Raw genomic sequence first — 19,611 nt, forward strand, 5'->3', positions numbered from 1 at the left:
TTTCAAAACTGTATTTAAAACATTCTATAGTTGTGATTTCAAGGGTGAAGCCCCTTGGATTCTCCTCAAGCTTGTAAGTTTTGTTTTTGAATGTATAAGTAGAAAAATCACATCAGCTTGTACTTGTTTTACAGTTTATAAATCTGTATCACATTAATTTCCTAGACTTTATTATTTCTGGTTTACCAGTGGGGTAAATGAGAATTAGAGAAGTTAAAAGATATGCCTAAAGTCCTGATGTCAAGGCCAGACTCAACCCCAGGTATTACAGAACTAATTCTGTATTCACCCCATCCTATCATTTCCGTGTCATTAACTTACACACACATTAAAGGTAAATGCATGTAACATTTATGCATACAATGTGTACAAATATTATGTACTTTGTTATAGAGAAATCCTAATTTGCAAAACAGATAACTGATTCCATTCTCTTTTCACGAACATTCATTATGAGGTTATTTTAAATATAAAGACCCCTGGTCCTTTTAAAATTAGAATCTATTTTCGAAAATTGATCTCCTCATAAGTTGTTAAGCCCAGATCTATTACATACAGTAAAATTTTATTATTATTATTTTTTGAGACAGGGTTTTCCTCTGTCTCCTAGGCTGGAGCGCAGTGGCACAATCATGGCTCACTCTAGTTTCAGATTCACACCTCAGCCTCCCAAGTAGCTGGGACAATCGGAGTGCACCACCAGGCCCGGCTAATTTTTTGTTTTGTAGAGATGAGTTCTCGCTACGTTATCCAGGCTGGTCTCAAACTCCTGACCTCAAGTGATCCTTCCACCTTGGCCTCCCAAACTGTTGGGATTACAGGCATGAGCTGCCACACCTTGCTGTATCCTTTTTTTTTTTAATTAAAAAAGAAAGTCTTACATTTTAAGATTTGGCTTGCTGCCTTATTTTATCTATATACATTTGTAGTTGTTTCAGCATTTTCCTAATCTAAATACACAAGGGAAGTGTAGGCCACTGCCTTTTTTTTTTTTTTTGAGATGCAGTCTTGCTCTGTCACCTAGGCTGGAGTGCAATGGCGTGGTCTTGGCTTACTGCAACCTCTGCCTCCCAAGTTCAAGTGATTCTCTCACCTCAGCCTCCCAAGTAGCTGGGACTACAGGCGCATTCCAACACACCCAGCTAATTTTTGTATTTTTAGTAGAGAAGGGGTTTGACTATGTTGGCCAGGCTGGTCTCGAACTCCAGACCTCGTGATCCACCCACCTTGGCCTCCCAAAGTGTTGGGATTACAGGCGTGAGCCATCACACCCGGCCAGCCACTGCCTTTTTCACTGCCAAGAGGCAGATGACACAAAAGGAGTTGAAAGAAAAACCCTGATGAGGGAGATGCCCTCTGGGAGTCTGTTGTTCTAGGGAATCATACAGCAGCTTTAGCAAAAGTGATTTGTTTCTTCTCTACTTTTAAGTAGGTTCAAGATGAAGGGAAGCCATAAAATAAAGTCCACATCTTCAAGGTAAAAACCTACTTTTTAAGGAAGCAGGCCAATTAGAAACTCCAAACACAGCAGTTAGAGATGACAGAGGAAGAATGAAATCCTCAAACCATTGAAGGTCAAGACTAACCTTAGGAATTCAGGTCACAGCCCTCCCAGCCCCAATACATGCAGGTCATTTGGCAGAAAGACTGGCCAATTTCATTAATTGCTTTTGTGAGGCTTTAGAATTTTGGAGATTATCTGAAAAAGATTTTTAAATCTCAAGTTTGGCTGTGGAGCATACAGATACAAGCTGATTTTCCTATCATTTAAATTTTATTTTAATTAATTTTTGAAACACGGTCTTTGGAGTGTAGTGGTATGATCATGGCTCACTGCAGCCTCGACCTCCCAGGCTCAGGGGATCATCCTGCCATCCAAGTAGCTGGGACTATAGGTGTGTGCCACCATACCTGTCTCGTTTTTTTATTTTTTGTAAATACTGGGCTGGTCTTGAACACCTGGGCTCAAGCAATCCTCTTGCCTTGACCTCCCAAAGTGTTGGGATTATAAGCATGACCCCTGTACCCAGCCTTTTAATATTTTTAGAGACAGGGTCTCAGGGCATGATCATAGCTTACTATAACCTTGAACCTTTGGGCTCAAGTGATCCTTCTGCCTCAGCCACTTGAGTAGCTGAAACTGTAGATGCACGTGACCACCACATCTGGCTAATTAAAAATTTATTATTATTATTATTATTATTATTGCAGAAATAAGTTCTCACTGTGTTATTCAGGCTAGTATTGAATTCCTGGCCTCAAGTGATCCTCCTGTCTCAGCCTCCCAAAATGGTGGGATTCATGTGTGAGCCACTGTGCCTGGCCTTCCTGTCTTTATAAATCTAAAGGATTACTTGAATAAGAAAAACATTAAAACCACAAAATCACATGAGTCCCTGAATCAAATCAATGTAACTTTTAGATTATAATTTGGACATGGCTGTCTCTGCTGTCTTTCATAAATAACAATAATAGCCATACACATATTTTACAGCTAATTTTAAGTTGAGAAATAAACATTAATAAAGCCTGTATGTGTCTAAGATATCACAGATTCCAAGAATCTTCTCGTAATAGCTTATTTTGTCTTACAATTTATGAGTCATGTAAAGTTTTATTCTCATTATGCTGAAGAAACTGAGTCTCAGAGTGACTGAACTGCCATCTGTAGTAACACAGACAGCAATTGGTTAAGTGCTGACTTGAACCTGGGTTGCCTAATTCTGAGTTGGTGCTCGTTTCATTATACCAGATGATTTCAATAATGAGTTAAATTGTGTATTTCATATATATATATATATATATATATAAATGTGTAGGAAATGTTCCTGGACTCGTATATGATTTTGAGAAGAAGCAGGTTTATATCTCTTTACCTATGTATACCTACGCAGGCCACCTGAGCAGTCTGTGCCTCTATTTCTCACTGGAAATGAGTGCAGTGATAACACCTGATTTAAGTATCCCAGAGTTATAGGGAAAATAAGCTTAAGAATGAGCCTTATGGCCGGGCACAGTGGCTCGGTGGGAGACCAAGGCGGGTGGATCACTTGAGGTCAGGAGTTGGAGAACAGCCTGGCCAACATGGGGGATAATCCCATCTCTACTAAAAATACAAAACTTAGCCGGGTGTGGTGGCATGCACCTATAGTCCCAGCTACTCCAGAGCCTGAGGCAGGAGGGCAGGAGAATTGCTTGAACCTGGGAGGTGGAGGTTGCAGTGAGATGAGATTGTGCCACTGCACTCCAGCCTGGGTGACAGAGTGAGACTCTGTCTCAAAAAAAAAAAAAAAAGAGGCTTATTACTTAAATAATTATTATATAAATACCAGGTATTATATATTACTACGTATTTTCATCCATTAACTCTTTGAAAGAGCCATGTTCTAGTTTCATTTAAACTTGCTCTGATGATGCAGTAACTCAGATTGGTTTGGCAGATGTATGGGGAAAGTTGCTAAAATTCATAATTTCTCATCCTTGGTAATGTGTGTCTCTGGGGCCCAAAAGCCAGTGTGTTGAAGTGAGAGCTATAAGAAGGTTGAAGTATTTTGCTCTCTTCTTTGAATGGCTGACTATAAGACATTCTGATAGCCACAGGTGGCACCATGTTCCCCAAACCGCCATCTTAAGAGTGTCTCCTTCATAACTAGTAGGGCCAGGTGAGTTTCTTTTCGTGCATTAGAACAGATATCAAAATTTTATCTTGCTTTTAAGAGACAGCATTGTGTAGTGGTTAAGAGAGCAGGATCTGGAAAATGGATATAAACCCTGATCTACTCTAGTTATTTAACCTTGTTTGCCTCACTTTCCTTATCTGCATGACAGTAGCACTTTCCTTATCTGCATGACAGTAGCACTGCATGACAGTAGCAGGTTATTTTTCTATTTGTACCATAAAAAGTTACTATAGGCTGGGTGCAGTGCTCATGCCTATCTATAATCCTAGCACTTTGGGAGACCGAGGCAGGCAGGTCACTAAAGCCCAAGAGTTCAAGACCAGCTTGGGCAACATGGCAAAAACCCACCTCTACAAAAAATACAAAAATTATCTGAGTGTGGTGGTGCATGCCTATAGTGTCAGCTACTTGGGAGGCTTGAGGTGGGAGGATTGTTTGAGCCCAGGAAGTCCAGGCTACTGTGAGCCGTGATTGTGCCACTGCACTCCAGCCAGGGTGACAGAGTGAGACCCTGTCCTAAAAAAAAAAAAAAGTTACCATAAACTTAGAAGCTTAAAACACTGATTATCTCATAGTTGTGTAGGTGAGGACTCAAGGCCGAAATCAAGGGTTGGCATGGATGTGTTCCTTTCTGGAAGCTCTGGGGATGACTGCCCCAAGCTCATTCAGGTTGTTGACCGAATATAGTTCCTTGTGGTTGTAGAACGGAGGCCCCTGGTTTCCCTGCTGGTTGTCAGCTGGGAGTCTCTCTCAGCTCCTTAAGGCTGCGTTAATTCCTTGTCATGTTGCTGCTTTCATATTCACATTAGAAATGATGTCTCAGGTCCTTCTCGCATTTTGAATCTCTTACTTCCCCTTTTGCTGCCTCTCTTCTTCTGCTAAAGGGCTCAAGTGATTCAACTGGGCCTACCGGGATACTCCAGGATCCTCTCTGTATCCTAAGATTTATACCCTAATCACATCTGCAAAGTCCCATTTGCCATGTACCATAACATATTCACAAATCCAAAGATTAGAACATGAACATCTTCTTGGGGAAGTGAAGGAGAGCTCTGTTGCCTACCACAAATAGCACCTGCTCCACTGAGTAACTGTAAGAGTCAAATGATTTTATTTTTGAGGATAAATATATGTAAATACTTGGGTTTTTTAATCTATTCCACGTGTTTCAGTCTGTTATAGTCATTATCCCATTATTCTTTTTGATGTTCATATTATCCCATCTTTGATCGGTGGAAATCCATTTAAGTTTCCTCTTGTCATGCTTTACCATGATTCCAGTAGGCTGGAAAAGATGCCCCAACCCTGAAATTATCCATTTCTATGAGGAATCCTGACTCCTTTCCATGGTAAATGGTATGTAAAGACCACAGTCTGGGCACTATGGGTAGAATTCCTCTTGAAATGGCTTTGTAGTGCTACTTTATGTTTGGATGGATGATAACCCCATCCTCCCAGGCATTTCATTATTCCTGCTCCTTATGGGCCTCTGTTTCCACCTGGATACTCTCTATTCCTCCCTTGCTCATAACAGCCAATGCTCCTTGTGATTCCTCAACTCTTTTCCAACCAGATACAGTACTGATTCCCTCAACCTTTTCATCCCCCTGTGCCAGACACCCTTCAGACATCCTCACTCATCTCTGAACTTCTAAGACATTAACATGAGGAACACTTTTGTAATGTTTAAGACTGGTAGTACCCCTTTCTCCCACAGAATCTCCCTATTTTTAAAAAAAAAAATTTCTCAAAGAGTTAATGTCCTGTTTGCTGTCCAAGGCTTTGGTGGACAGTCTTTCTTAACCCAGAACAATAGTGCTTTGAAACACCATGGATAACAGGCAGCCCAGTGACAGAGCTGGGGAGCCTTCAGAGGACAATGATCCCCCCAGGTGTGTGCATATGTTTCCCAGGGAGTGTCAGGGGCTGCATGTTGAAATTTTTAAGTAGAGTTACTGGCTGAAAAAAAAGTGTTAAGGAGTTAGTTTATCTTAACCATTTTTAGATCACATACCCATTTGAACATCTGATGAAAATTATGGACTTTCTCTATAGAAAAACATATACACATGCCAAAATTTATTAACAAGTTCATGGGCTTCAAGCACCTCTTAGGAACTCAAACTGTTTTGGAAGGTTTAAGTTGTTTGTACAATTAGGTCCTGATTTGCACAGGTTTGTTAGAGACAGCAGGATTTGAAGTGGGGCAGGGGTCTGGATAAGAAGGCATCAGGGTACTGGTTTAAAATCACTCCAGTGAACATTAGTCATTCTTTGGTCCAGGGAAATGCTAAATCTGGTGCCAGTTCATGCACTATCTGCTATCATTCCACAACATTAGTAGTGTAGAGAATGGGCAAGGTTTTAAAACTTGGGATAATTCTGGGGACATGGCAAGCACTAAAAAATGCCGGTTGGTTTTAGGCAAAGAGAAGACTATCAAAGAGCCACCAAAGGCTGCCATCCTGGGATGGCACATGAGGAACTGGGAAAAGCCCACTAAGATACCTTTGGCCTGGTGTGGCCACATAGCCCTTAACAAATTCTACCTCATGTGCACTGAGAGTGCCCTAAGGCACTGTCTTGCACTTTCCACCCCAGGACAAGTCAGAAAGTATCCAGAACAGTCCTCACTAAAGGACGGGGATGCAGCCACTGGATCTTCCACTTCATCAGAGACAGGGCTCTGATGAAGTAAAAGATCCAACATCGACTCATTTCTCACAGCAACATGTGAGGCAAAGCCCACGTTTGCCTCAGAGAAGTTAACAGGTGATAGGAATAATAATAATAGCAGCAGTAGCTAGTATTAACTGAATTCTTATTACATTTAGACCTCATGCTGATAATGCTGCATTCATAAACTCATGTAATCCTCATAGCAACTCCCAGGTTGTAGGTATTGGCAGCCCCAAACAAGAAGACTAGGGTGCGGAGAAGTTAGGTGGCTTGCTTGAGGTGACTCATCTGTTTCGTGACAGAGTTGAGATTGGGATGCAAAATTACCAGCCACAAAGCCCATGTTGCCAAATACTAACATTGTATTATAAAAAGTATAATAATATCCCCTACAAAATAAAGAACTAGTTTATCCAGAGGCCCTTGTCCATCTTGCTAGGAGGTTTTTGTCAGTGTTGGGATGCTTTATTCTTGCATTTAGTTCATTGGAATCTTTACAACTTGAAACTCACAGGACCTTCTTATGTTTTGTGCTCACACTAAGGAATCTCAGGAAAGAAAAGGATTTTGTCATTAGATATTGTAGCTCTGAGGTACATGAATCCTGAGAGAGTTGGGAGAATAGGACAAAACTGAGGGTGAGGTAAGTGTTTTCATGTAGACACAGAATCACTGAGGATCTGATTTATTTGACATTTGTGAAGCCAAGTTCAACATGTTGTTTATAGATGACTTGAAGCCCATGTCATATCATGTTTTATGATTCCAAATGAACAAAGCAGAGAAGAGTTCCCAAAGGAAAACTGAACAGGTGTTTTGGGGCTACAGGACATTTATTTAGTTATATGGTGAAGGTTATCTGTTTGATGGTAGAATCATTAAGTTGCCCAGGGTCATGTACGGGAACATGCTTTCATGGTTTCTAAAAGAAATCCAGAATGCCTTTTATTCCCCAAAATGTCCTTTTGCGAAAGTGTTCTTGACACGGAGAGTGCTGACTAATTCAGAGAAGCACTCCCACCACCACCGCTGGGAAAGCCGTGGTAAATGTGACAGAGGCCTGGATTGGCAGGGGCTGGTGAGGTGGTCAGGCCCTAAGATAGCTCAGTAGACAGAGTAATGACTTCCTGATGGCAATACCAATGACATACAAGTATGTACTTTGGAAACTCTTAGTTCCCACTTCATAAAAAGGTCATGACTCTGGAGACACAGAGTGACTTGAAGGCTTTTGACAAGAAAATCTCTTGGCACCCTTTATTAACTTCCTTATCTTGGCCCTACCAAAAGTTGCCTCAAAGTTCACCTAATTCTCTAACTCCTTCTAAACAGCCCTGGAGATAAGCCTAACTGTATACTAGTCACAAATAAAATAAACAAAAACAGGACTCAAAGAGTGTGTACATTCAAAGTCTTGTAATACATGTTTCCATATTAACTTGAAAAAAATGAGTACGTGTCAGTCACCTGGATTTAAAACTCTGAATCACTATGACCTTAGTACTTAGCATCTAGAACTGCTCCTAGCCCATGGTATGAACTCTAAAGATATTTGTGGAACAAATGCTGTTAAATGATTTCTCATCTAGTTCTAATACAATTCTAAAGTAAAAGTATCATTGATAATTTTTGTTGTTGTTAACATGAATCAGTTTTGTGCTTTGGAGATCCAGCATATCTGCTGCATAGACTCTGCTGAATATGTATCTACTATTCATTCACTTGTTCTAAAAATATTCAATTTTTAAAATATCCATAATGGTATTCTGGGCACATGGAATACCATTTAATTCAACTGGTATGAAACTCTGGAGAAAAGTCTGGAAATAAATATGGTTTCATGCTTTATTTGTATTTTACTCAAATATGTCTTATGTTTTTAAGTGGCACTAAAAAGGCAAGGTTGAATATGCTAAGACAAGGCTAATTTTTAAAACTTAAATTCACATTTAAAATGAATTAACACTTAAGACAGCAATACAGCAGGTGGGTTGTTTTGTATTAGTCTTTGGGGGCACGCTTTTGGACTGGGTGGTTTTCGTAACACCTCAGCCATGGGTTCTTTCCATGTGTCTATATGTTAGCCTTGAAAATACCCTGAAACAGTATGGTTTTCGACAGGGTGACCATATAATTTATTGTCCCAAATGGGGTAATTTTGAGAGTTAATGGGGTCCTCGACCCTGGCTGCATGTCAGAATCACATAGGATTTCTTTGGCTGTATTTATTGAATTTCATATTTTAGAAAACTAATTTTGGTTTATTTTTACATTCCACATTCTTTGCATTTCATTTTGCTGATCAATGAACAATATATTACTTTTATATAACAATTATGAATAGTCAGTTAAGGGAAGGAGAATAATTATGCCAATGCCACAGACATAAATGGGACTCTTTAAGGCAAACAGAGTCATATGATCATCCTAGTTACTGGGAAAGGACACAGGTTGGAGGATCAGAAATTGTCTCACATTGGCTGCCATATTATATGCAAGTCACTTCCCCTTTCTAAGGTTTCAGTTTATTCAAATGAAAAGTAAAGGAGTTGTACTAAAGTGAACTCTATTGTTTTCTTCAAATTCTACCATTCTATGATTATAAACAGATTCAAAGGAAAGAGTTGCATTATATTTTTCAAATCGTCTCAAACTAAGAGGCAGCTGGCTAGGCAAACACATGAAATATTCATCCTCTCTCCTTTTTAAAACAACATAGTTGCAAATGCTTACATCATATTTAAGATGAATCAAGACTTGCTTGCTTCAGGGTTGGCAAAAATTTCATTTTCACCACCTGAAGCATTGTGTTCAGAAAGATTCTAAGGACACATCTGGGCTCAGCAGAAAAATGGGCCTTGATGAATTAGTGATGCCTTCTGGGGTTAGGGGAACCTCAGAGCGCAGCAGGGACTAAGAGAGGGGTTACAGCATATGCATATGTGCCAGCTCTCTGCCATAACTGGCCTAGGTGTCTGGTGCTAAAAAATAAGACAAAAAAACTTCTCATATTTAGTACAAGTCTGCCTCATATTGTTATCTAACATTGTACTAGTCTCAGAAAGATGTACTGAGCCACATGAGAAGCCCAAATATTTTCTTTTCCTCCTGCTTTCAATGCCCTTTCACATGTGCTCAGTTTGCAAAGTATAAGGAGTGGTCCTCGACCCTGGCTGCATGTCAGAATCACATAGGATTTCTGTAGCTGGGGTCCAGCCATGGGTGTTTTTAACCTCTCCCCACAACCAGGGGATTCTACTATACAGACAGCAAGGATAAAGAGGCTAGAATGGCAGAAGAGAGTCAGGACACTTAGATCCCAGTACTTTTTCTTTACTAAGGCTGTGTGACCTTGGATACATCACTTAGCTTATCTAAGTCTATAAATGAATTTGGACTCTTAGATATTCTTTAGCTATAACTTTCTGTGACTAAAAAAAATGAGGAGGTAAAGAATAACATGGTGTGTTAACTCAAGCAATATAGATGTCCTCCTCTTTGTAAATTCAAGGAAAGTTGACTTTATTGTCAAACAGATAAATCTACAGTAGATGATCAGGAAACAAACATGCATCACTTTTCCATGCATGATCAATTACAACTTCTTGAAAGCGGCAGCTAAGTCCTATGATATCATGTATAGAATCCCTTTTCTCACTTGTTCTTGAAAATGATTTTTTTAAACACTAGAAGACCATGGACATAATTTACTACTTCCATTACATTTTTTTTCATTGCTTGCACCCCTGACTTTGGCAGCTCTTTCAGCATTCCTGCTATTCAGTAATTTAACATCTCACCTGAGTAACAGCAACGTTTGTCCCATCGGTGACTTCCACACTCATATTATAGATGGACCTCTGCTCTGCATCCAAAGGTTTTGCGATGACAATTGTCCCAACACCCTTCTCTGCATCAAAAGCGCTGTCAAAATTCCCCCCTGATGATTTCACAGAAACATGAAATTAGCAAAATCTGATAACTTATTACATGTATTATATCATGTATCTTTAACGGGAGCTCTTATACAGAAATTTTTTTTGACAGGCATCTCTATGGCTCAATTTTGTACATCTTAAATGGGACTTCTTTATTTCTAACTTGATTCATAGTTCAAAACACAGCCTCTACAATGCATAACAAATGTCACGAAAAAGGAATGTAGTGCAAAGGAAAACCTCAGCAGTAATGTTAGAGTAGTGAAGCATAAACTGACTCCATTAAATATTTAGTAACCTAAAGGCCCTTCAACCTCTTGTGGCTTCTGCATTAGAAATTTGTAGATCTTTTTGTTTTTTCCAAAGTAGATTAAATTCCAAGTAAATAAATAGTCCAATTATTATTAATAGAATGAGTAGACATTTAAAGTCTCTTCCAGGATTGATGGTAAACATTTGGCTGCTAGAATTCAGATTCCCTTAATTAAATGTCAGAAATAAAATTATGAATTCTAAACAGTAAAAAAAAGCAAAAAAATTTTCATATTAAAAATTCTATATCTGCAAGCTGGGATATTTATAGAAATACTTATTTTGCCATCTTGGTAGTGTAAATTAATTTTCTCCTAAAAAGGCAGAAAGCCTAGGGAGAGTCACAAAATAAAATTGGGAAAGAAGTAGAAGAAAACATCAGCTTATATAATACCAAATTACAAAACAATTTACATGAAAGTTTAGAAAACTTTACTTTCCCCTCAACCCCCTGGCCACATATAACTCACAGTCTGTGAGTGATTTGCTTAAGACAACACTGCCATTGTTGAAATCACTGCTGATGTTTCCACCTCTGGGAACCAAAGTGTGGTTTATAATCTTCCCAAAATGAAAGATTTTTTTGAGGGGGAGAAAAATAATGGTATGTATGCTGGAACAATTTTAATTAAGCATGAGTGTATGTTCACAAGCTCTATTTATTTTGGCCTGAAATTTCATGGTGTTGATTTTGTTCTCAGACAGTAATTTTATTTAACTACAGCATATAGGGCAATGTACTTATTGAATTTCATATTTTAGAAAACTAACTTTGGTTTATTTTTACATTCCACATTCTTTGCATTTCATTTTGCTGATCAATGAACAATATATTACTTTTATATAACAATTATGAATATTCAGCTAAGGGAATGAGAATTTTACCTGAATTACTAGAATATGATGTACAATGACATGGAATAAATAATATGGTTTACTTAAAAAAAACCTGGCCATATATATATTTCAAATACTTACTGCTTGCAGCTGTCATATACACTTAAGATTATTTAGTTGCAAGAGAGAATATAATTGCCCTTGACGTTTAATTAAAGTTATGGAGATATGAGAGTATCAGAGAATTGCTTGGAGATTATATACTTTTTTAAAAATTTCATCTAAAAACAGACTCGTCTTCCAATTAATATCTTTAATTGATCTGATGAGGAGCACTAAATATTAACTCCAAAAAAATTGTTTGAAGATAGGATAAGGAGAGAGGGCGGAGTCTAGGCTGAAAAGGGAAGCAAGCCTTAGGTCACCATTTCTTATTCAAAGGGAATGTTTCATGTTGATAACAACATGAAATAAAATGGAAGGCTGATTTGAGTGTCTTGAAGAACCATCTTCAAGAGCAAAAGAAAAAAAAAACATGATCATTTGCTATTAAGCGGTACATTCTGAGAAAAAATTTGCCATGGAAACTTTCAAAGAAAGGACATAAAATTGCCTCATAAGTCCTGTATGGAAGGAAAGATGAGAATGTAAGTTCTCAGGTTGTTTCTAGTGGATATTAAATCCCATTTTAAATCACATTTAGAATGTTTTCTTTACCAAAATGTTAACTTTCTTAAATCTTTGGGCCATGATATTATTTGGAGGTGGGAGAAGGAGTCATCCTCTAATGTTGATTATTTTAAAATGTGAAAATGTGTTAGTCAAGTCAAAATAAAGATTATGCAAATTATAAAACTTTAGTTTGTTCCAGTTTAAAGATGATTACAAATAAAATTTAGAGAACCAGCAAGCATAGATTCCAGTTTGAGTTACTGTTTAAATGGGGCAGTCCAACTTGCTCTCTCTCACTGAATTTGACTCACATTTTCCCCAGGGCCCTGTACAAAAATACATAATCATCTCACGTGTTTAGTGGTATAACATTTACATATGGCATATAGAGTGTGTGCTTTTTCTTAGTCGTTTTTTATATCAAATAACATTTTTGGCTAATTTTATGGGTATTTTTTTTACAGTTCTCTCTCTTCCTGTGTGTGTTCATATATGTATTTGTGTGTGTATGTGTATGTGTATATCTCCCTCAAATTCTTTAGAACAGAAACCTCTAAAGGGACAGAGGAGATAGACCAAGAGCAGAGCCACGAGCACTTGAAAGAGAGCCTACAAACAATGTCTCTTAGTTTACCAATATAGCTAGCAGCCTCGGACACTCATTTCCAGGACATTTCCTCCTAGTTAAACTAAGATTTAATGTAAAACAAAATCTTCCATGAGTTTTAAAATGAATTTCTGACAAGGGACACAGAATCTAGACCAGCAGTTTACCATCAACCCTCACACAATTTAATAACCTACCACTTAAGCATCCCATTTCATAAACGACTCCATATCTCTCCCCCAGGTCTCATTTTTCAGGCTCCTTTTTAGCCTGAAAGTGATTTCATTTTCATAGGAAACCAGGTCCAAATCGTCCAGGGTGAGAATATCAAATGCAAGGAGTCCATTTTCACTAGCAGCATTCCGCTTAAACAAGGTGTGCTTCCTCAGAGCCAGTAACAGAACATGCAAAGCCAGAGTGTGTTCGGTGCAGCAGCGTTAGGCTCAACAAAAGGCGGGGAGGAGGGAGGACACCGCAGAGCTGGTCTGAGTTTCAACAAAGTGGGAAATTAGAAAAGCCACAGCCTGAGCGTTGCTGCAGGGGTGTGCGGCAGAGATGGTTAAAAGCGAGGTTGTGAACAGCCCACATAACAGATAATTCACATCAGGGACGTGTCTCTTTGACCATTTTCGGTCAAGACAGGTGTAATAGAGTAAACAAAGAGCAGATGAGGCACAATGGATTTCTATTGGATTCTAAAGTTAAACATCCCAAGTAGGAATGTCCCAAAAGGCTTTAAAGATGGGACATAAATGGAAATATTTTGAGCCAGCAGCTACTGCTTAAATATGCTGGGCATTGGAGCACTGGGCCATGATTCAGTCTAGTTTTTCTTTAAAGAAGGGTATGAAGCACCTCTGTCCCTCCATAAAGACACCCAATGGTGAGAATCACACAGCTTCCCCTTTAGAGAGCTTCCAGGTCCCTCCCCTAGCATATGATTCTTTCCCACTCCACATATAATTGTAAAAATATCAACCCACATCTAGTTGTCACCAAGGGGAAGGTGTTATGTGAGCAGCTTCCAGAATACGGAGCTGCCGAATCTCAATGAATTCAGGGAGTTGTGCACAAGCTGTTGATTCAGGTTCAGCATGTACACTGAACTTAAGAAAAAATGCTGAACACCAGTTACGATTTGATGTTGAAAATGCTAAACGCCAATTACCGTTTTCCCCTAATTTTCTGCCTTGAAATGAAAGCAAGCACAGTACCTGGCTGAAAAGGATATTTACTTGGAAGACAGGGGACACCAAGTGGAGGTCAGGAAAAAGTGGCTGGAAAGAAAATCTCTTCTAGAATCGAGTTTAAAATTCATTTTCTTAAAACTATTAATAGTATATGAAGTGTTTCTAGGCTGCTTCTTATTTTCCTGAAGTTTTTTCAGATGTACTCCTATGGACCAGACTGTTGCTATGGAAAAATGAGAGGGTTATTTGGGATCAAATTAGGGAAAATGGGCAGAATAGGGGAAATGAAGTGTTTGATGTCAGTTGAATGACTTGGAGCAAGGGCCACCCTGATGCAGGAGCAGCTGTAATAGAAATGACATATGAATATGGTTTCTCTCTATATCACTGGGTAAGAGTCTTTTGTTAGAGAAATACAGCCACCTGATTAGGGAAGACCCAGAGGTGTCCAAGTTCTAGTTGAAGAACAAGGCTGCTGCTAGTCCTACCAGAGACTTCAACGGGCCTACTTCATTCATCTCTAAATAAGCGATGGCTCCACTGGGGACAAGGTTCAAGAACGACAGGCAAAAGCTTATGACACAGCAGCAGCCTGGAGCCCAAAGTTTGAAGGAACCTATGACAAATGAAGGGTCAAAGCAGCCTTCCTGCAACACAGAAAGACATTTCAACTGGAGTTGGAACTACGTGCTATCACTCACCAACAGAGAATCATTTTCAAAGAGCAGCCTTACAGTAGGCGAGATAAAGAAAGATATTTTAGGTGCTTACTATTTACAAAGAAAACTATTTTACTAGCTTAAGTCAGGTGAAAAGCTAAAAAATGGGTGACAGCACCAACCCATCCATCTGCAGGTAAAGAGGAACTGTCTGAGGTGTGTAATAAAGGTGGCCTTCTCTATTCAAATATTTGCCAACAGAATAAAGATGCAGGGACTGAACTGTGAACCAGATTGCATGCACATTAGAGAGTCTGTAAATCAAGGAGCTGTGGAGTTGAAATCATAGTCCCCTGAGAAGTGTGAAGATATGTGATAAAGCCACAAAGGATTATGGGTTATTTGTGTTCCCTTCACTTTCTTTCCCGTTTAACACAGAGAAGGAACATGCTGTGCGTTGGGCTGTTTAAACACAGAACAGCTGAACTTTATTATGTTTCCTTTTAATTACAGCTTTCTTAACTCAGTTACAAGTAGGGCTTCTGTTTCTGGAAGCTGAAAAGTCTCACTGCATAACATTGTAAGCAGTGGTCTCCTTGGAGGCACAAGAAAGTGTGTGACAGATCCTCGATGCAAGGGTCCAGGCTTGGAAACAAAATCTTGCTCGCTACCCAGCTTTTGTGAATTCATATCATGGTGGGAGGCAAAGAAATGCAGTTAAGCAAGAATTGGGTAGATTTGGAAATGCAGAAATGGGGCAACTTTACTCTCAGGGGAAAAGCATGCTGAAACACTATTTTTGCTCACTTAATGAGAATTTATTAGTTATAGCATTAGTAAGCTGTAAGTGTCAGGCCAAGATGATGTCTTCTCTTTAACTCAGTGTCTCTTTAGGTGTCTGCAAGCACTAGGTCTATAATGGAGCCAAATCCTCACTCCCTTGGAAGAGTCATAGAGTATTTACTCAGGCAAGGCCCATAGTTATACCTGAGACCTCATTTCAGATCCATGCTGATATTACATACCTAGTGCCTATTCCAGGCATTCACTGCTATGTTTCTTAAGCATTGAGGCGCATTGTTCCCTCTTTCCTCTGTGTGTTAGCTTGGCCAAAAAAGATGCTTAGATAAGGAGGAAGGGAACAGAGAGTTGAGAGTTTCCATGGCCGAAGATAAATAAGCAAGAAATCTTGAGAGCAAGAAGAAAACATCTGAATATTATAAAGGAAACAATAGGTATTTAGAGAAGGGGAAAGATGTTGTCAGCAGATTGAGAAAAAATGACTGTGATGGATTAGAAAGATTTTCAAAAGGAGGATTTGGTGGAACGCGGACCATATCGATACTGAAGCAACCAGCACCTGGGAAAAGGATTTTACTTCTACGCTGAAATAAAGATTTGGTGTTTCAATATGTTGTTGGCTGGATGTGGGGATGGAAATAAAATCATGTTCTGTTTGGGCATCTGGCCCAGTAAGTTCAATTTGGAAAAGAAGCTTGGCTAGATGTTACCTGATTTACAGTGAAATCTCTGTGATGGAAGCATCCAGACCAGAGGGACAACCCTGTAGGTCCTCATTCAGAGACCTACAAGTGCACTGAAACTGAAGGCAGTCTCTAGGAAAACTGTAGCATTTAGAAATACACCAACGAAGAAACATGAAAACTGATGCCATGTTCTTGATGATGGATCCTGGTTCTATATTTAAGGTAGCTTAAAGGGACTCCTTCCAGGGAGAGCTCTCATCTGTAAACTGCCTCTCTCTTCTTGGACCAGTGATGTTTCTATTTTGTCAAAGGTGCATAGTGTGTAGGTTGCTGTGGCCGATAGCACAGTGGAAGGTCACACTGACTCTGAGTAGGTTCCATGAGGCATCAGTAAGGTTAGCATAGTGGCTGCCTGGGGTATCTCCATCACTCACCATAGTTTATTCCACTCATCCTGGGTTGGTAGCAACAGAGGTTTTGGCAGGAGGTAGGAATGAGGACACATAGACCTTAACCACAGGGGTTAAGAGTGGAGACAGGATAAGCACAAATGAAAACACACAGCAACACTCATCATGCTGACATGAGAAACTTGCAAATCAGGTTACATGCAGTACTGCTAGGCATGCTTACCTACAGACAGTCACACACACACATGCAGGAATGATGGAAGAGTTGCAAGCCTGACCTGGATAACTAGGGTCAGGCAGCTGGTGAGACTGACCATTACAGAAAGGCATGCCAGTAGGATTTCAAAAGCAGAGTATAAGTGAGGGCATCCCAGGGCACATGGGTGGTAGGTGGGATGTACTATGGGTCAGCAGGTTGAGTGCACAGATCATGCCAGGGAGAGATGTGACACTTTCAGGCTGTAGAGGTGCTTGGAAACTGGAGTGTTCAAGGAGGAGGAGAAAAATCAGTGGCTGATGAGAAAGGGCAATTCATCTAATCTCAGGACAGCACACTAGACATTCTGTTGCCTATTCGGTTTCTGCTGCAATCTCCTTTAGGCTTTTTTTTTTTTTTTTTTTTTTTTTTTTTTGGCAGAGTCTTGCTCTGTTGCCCAGGCTGCTGGAGTACAGTGATGTAATCTTGGCTCACTGCAACCTCCACCTCCCGGGTTCAAGCGATTCTCCTGCCTCAGCCTCCCTAGTATCTGGGATTACAGGTGCCTGCCATCTAATTTTTGTATTTTTAGTAGAGACGGGGTATCGCCATGTTGGACAGGCTGGTCTCGAACTTCTGACCTCAAGTGATCCACCCACCTCAGCCTCCCAAAGTGTTGAGATTACAGGCATGAGCCACTGCGCCCGGCTAGAAATCACTATTGCACATGTCTCTGGAGACCTGGCACTAAGGGCACGTGTTAGAACTGAATTGCAGCTTCTGTGACTCTGGGGGTAGAAGTGAAGAAATCATTAAAGGTGAATGTACAGAAAACCAGACCATGACTACATGCAACACTTTGTGGTGCCAAGAAAGAAGAAACTGCATCAGATAATATCTTAATGAGCTGAAAATTACTGAGAAGATAAAGAAGTGGAGACCCCTTTCATGGATCAGAAGAAGTTTCATTTCAAATATGCTGAGTAGCAATGAAGAAAGAAGTGAAAGCTTGCTGTGAGGATGGCCATGTACAGGATGGCATGATTAATACCAAGTAAGTAAAACAAAAATGTTCCACCATCATATCATCAAATGAAACACGTAGAAAACAGCTCTTTGCTGTTTGGAAGTTCAGAGGACTCTCTATAGAGGTTTGACTGCGGGCCATGGGGCATTCTTTTTCTGTGCCTTGTTAAAACCGCTGTGGAACTTTCTAAATGCTTTTCCCAAGTACAGCCATTCCTGGGGGGAGAGGCAGGTTCCTGCCCATCCTATCCAGGCAGTGCAATGGGGAAGGAAATGATTCCCCCAGACCAACTCTCTCCTGGTTTCCCTGCCTCCCACAGAGAAGCGTGGGAAGTCAGCTTTAGCTCAAACCAGCGTCGGATTGGGCGACACACACTATCCCCTCTGTTTAGCAACAGCCTGTTTTGTTTCCTGGTCCTCGGCACTCATTTCCTCTCCAGCGCCTCTCCCTGCTGGTTTGTCAAGGGCCATAGGGCTGTTTTGCCCTTTCCTTTTGCAGCCTGGCGTGCTTGCTTGCTTTCTTTCAAGGAATTTAAAGGTTGGCTCCCAGGGTCTATCCTGCATGCTGCCATCTGCTTCCTCTATTCGGCTTGCAGGGGAGGCTGACTGACTATATATCTAGGTTCCATTTCCTGCCCTTCCTCTTGTGGACGACAGCCAGGGGAGTCTCCTGATGGGGCTTTTGGTGCATGAATGGTACTACTGCTGCAAAACAGAGGGGCTGGAATACATTTTAATTTCTTTTTCCATTGGAAAAGGCCCAGTTAAATAAACCAACCTACAAAAAGATAAAAACAAAACAACAAAAAGCCCACATACCTCAAAAGCAAAGAAATAAAAGTCAAAATAACCCCCCCCCCACAAAATCCAAACTCTATCAAACCTCAAACAAAGAAGTCATTGGATACGAATAATGCAATAGCTGTTAGAGGCATATATGAAATCTGTGGGCTGCACTTCAGCCTGTCACAGGCAGTTATGAAAGATGTAATTCAATTTGCTTTAAAAAAAAAAACCGTAAAAGGCAGATTGGATAGCTGTATTTTAGCAAATGTGTTTGCACTAAGGGTACCTTCTGTTGAACAGTTCTGCCCACAAGCTGTCTGTAGAATATAGAACATCTCTCGAGCATGCTTGCCACCTTGAAGCAGGGCAGTCGGGAGCAGAAAAAAAAAAGAACAGAATGCAGAAAAAAGGTGAAGAAAAAGAGAGAAATGAAGGACAGCAAGTCTAGTACCATCAATACATTTAGAAATGAGATTAGCCAAGTGTGACAATAGAATTTAAATGACACACAGAAAGACATTAAGATTGCAGTAAATAACGTACTATGGAAAATCCAGCCAGAGAGCACTTTCGGTTCAGCTTAGCTACAGAGTTGGAACGAAAGCACAGGTCGATTATTCATTTTACTGGCTCTTTTGCATTCCAGCACTATACATCTTTTAATCTTGGCACTAATTGTTAGTTTTTTGCTTGCTTTCTTTTTTTTTTTTCTCTAGTTGCTTCAGTCAATTATTACATTGAACGATACTGCTCTGTAAGACTCGAACTTACCAACTATGTCAAACCACAGAGGGGTGTTAGCTGGCTGCACAGACACCACCCCTACAATTTCAGTCACTCTATCACTTTCCATGACTGTGAAGTTATAAAATGGCTCATCGAAGGTCAATGGTATAGGCGAAGGGGGTGGTTTCTTAATCCATTCAATATGGAGGCGGGCCGTGGAGGATTTCTGTGGGCGCCCATTGTCCACTGCCTTTATCTACTCACACAGGGAGAGAAAAGAAAGATGTCTCAGAACTCTGATTGTTGTAGAGTTTGGATCTGTCACTCATGTTGCTGGGCCAAGAGTCCATCTTCAACACAGTGTCAGCAAGGGGAAGAAAGGAGCAGAGGTCTGGGGAGTAAAGAC

General features: G+C 40.1%; 1 protein-coding gene across 2 annotated transcripts in view; it reads right to left on the reverse strand.

Moving 5' to 3' along the window:
* Positions 1 to 19,611, reverse strand: part of FAT3 (FAT atypical cadherin 3) — a 667,316-nt gene that overhangs the window by 113,206 nt on the left and 534,499 nt on the right. For both annotated transcript variants that reach the window (XM_030828899.1, XM_030828900.1), the window contains 2 exons: positions 19,251 to 19,461; positions 10,160 to 10,299 (listed from right to left, as the gene is read on the reverse strand). In XM_030828899.1, the coding sequence (XP_030684759.1) occupies positions 10,160 to 10,299; positions 19,251 to 19,461 (351 nt within the window). The remainder of the gene's footprint in view (positions 1 to 10,159; positions 10,300 to 19,250; positions 19,462 to 19,611) is intronic.

The sequence above is a fragment of the Nomascus leucogenys genome, chromosome 15 (genome assembly GCF_006542625.1).
Source record: "Nomascus leucogenys isolate Asia chromosome 15, Asia_NLE_v1, whole genome shotgun sequence".
NCBI classification, from domain to species: Eukaryota; Metazoa; Chordata; class Mammalia; order Primates; family Hylobatidae; genus Nomascus; species Nomascus leucogenys.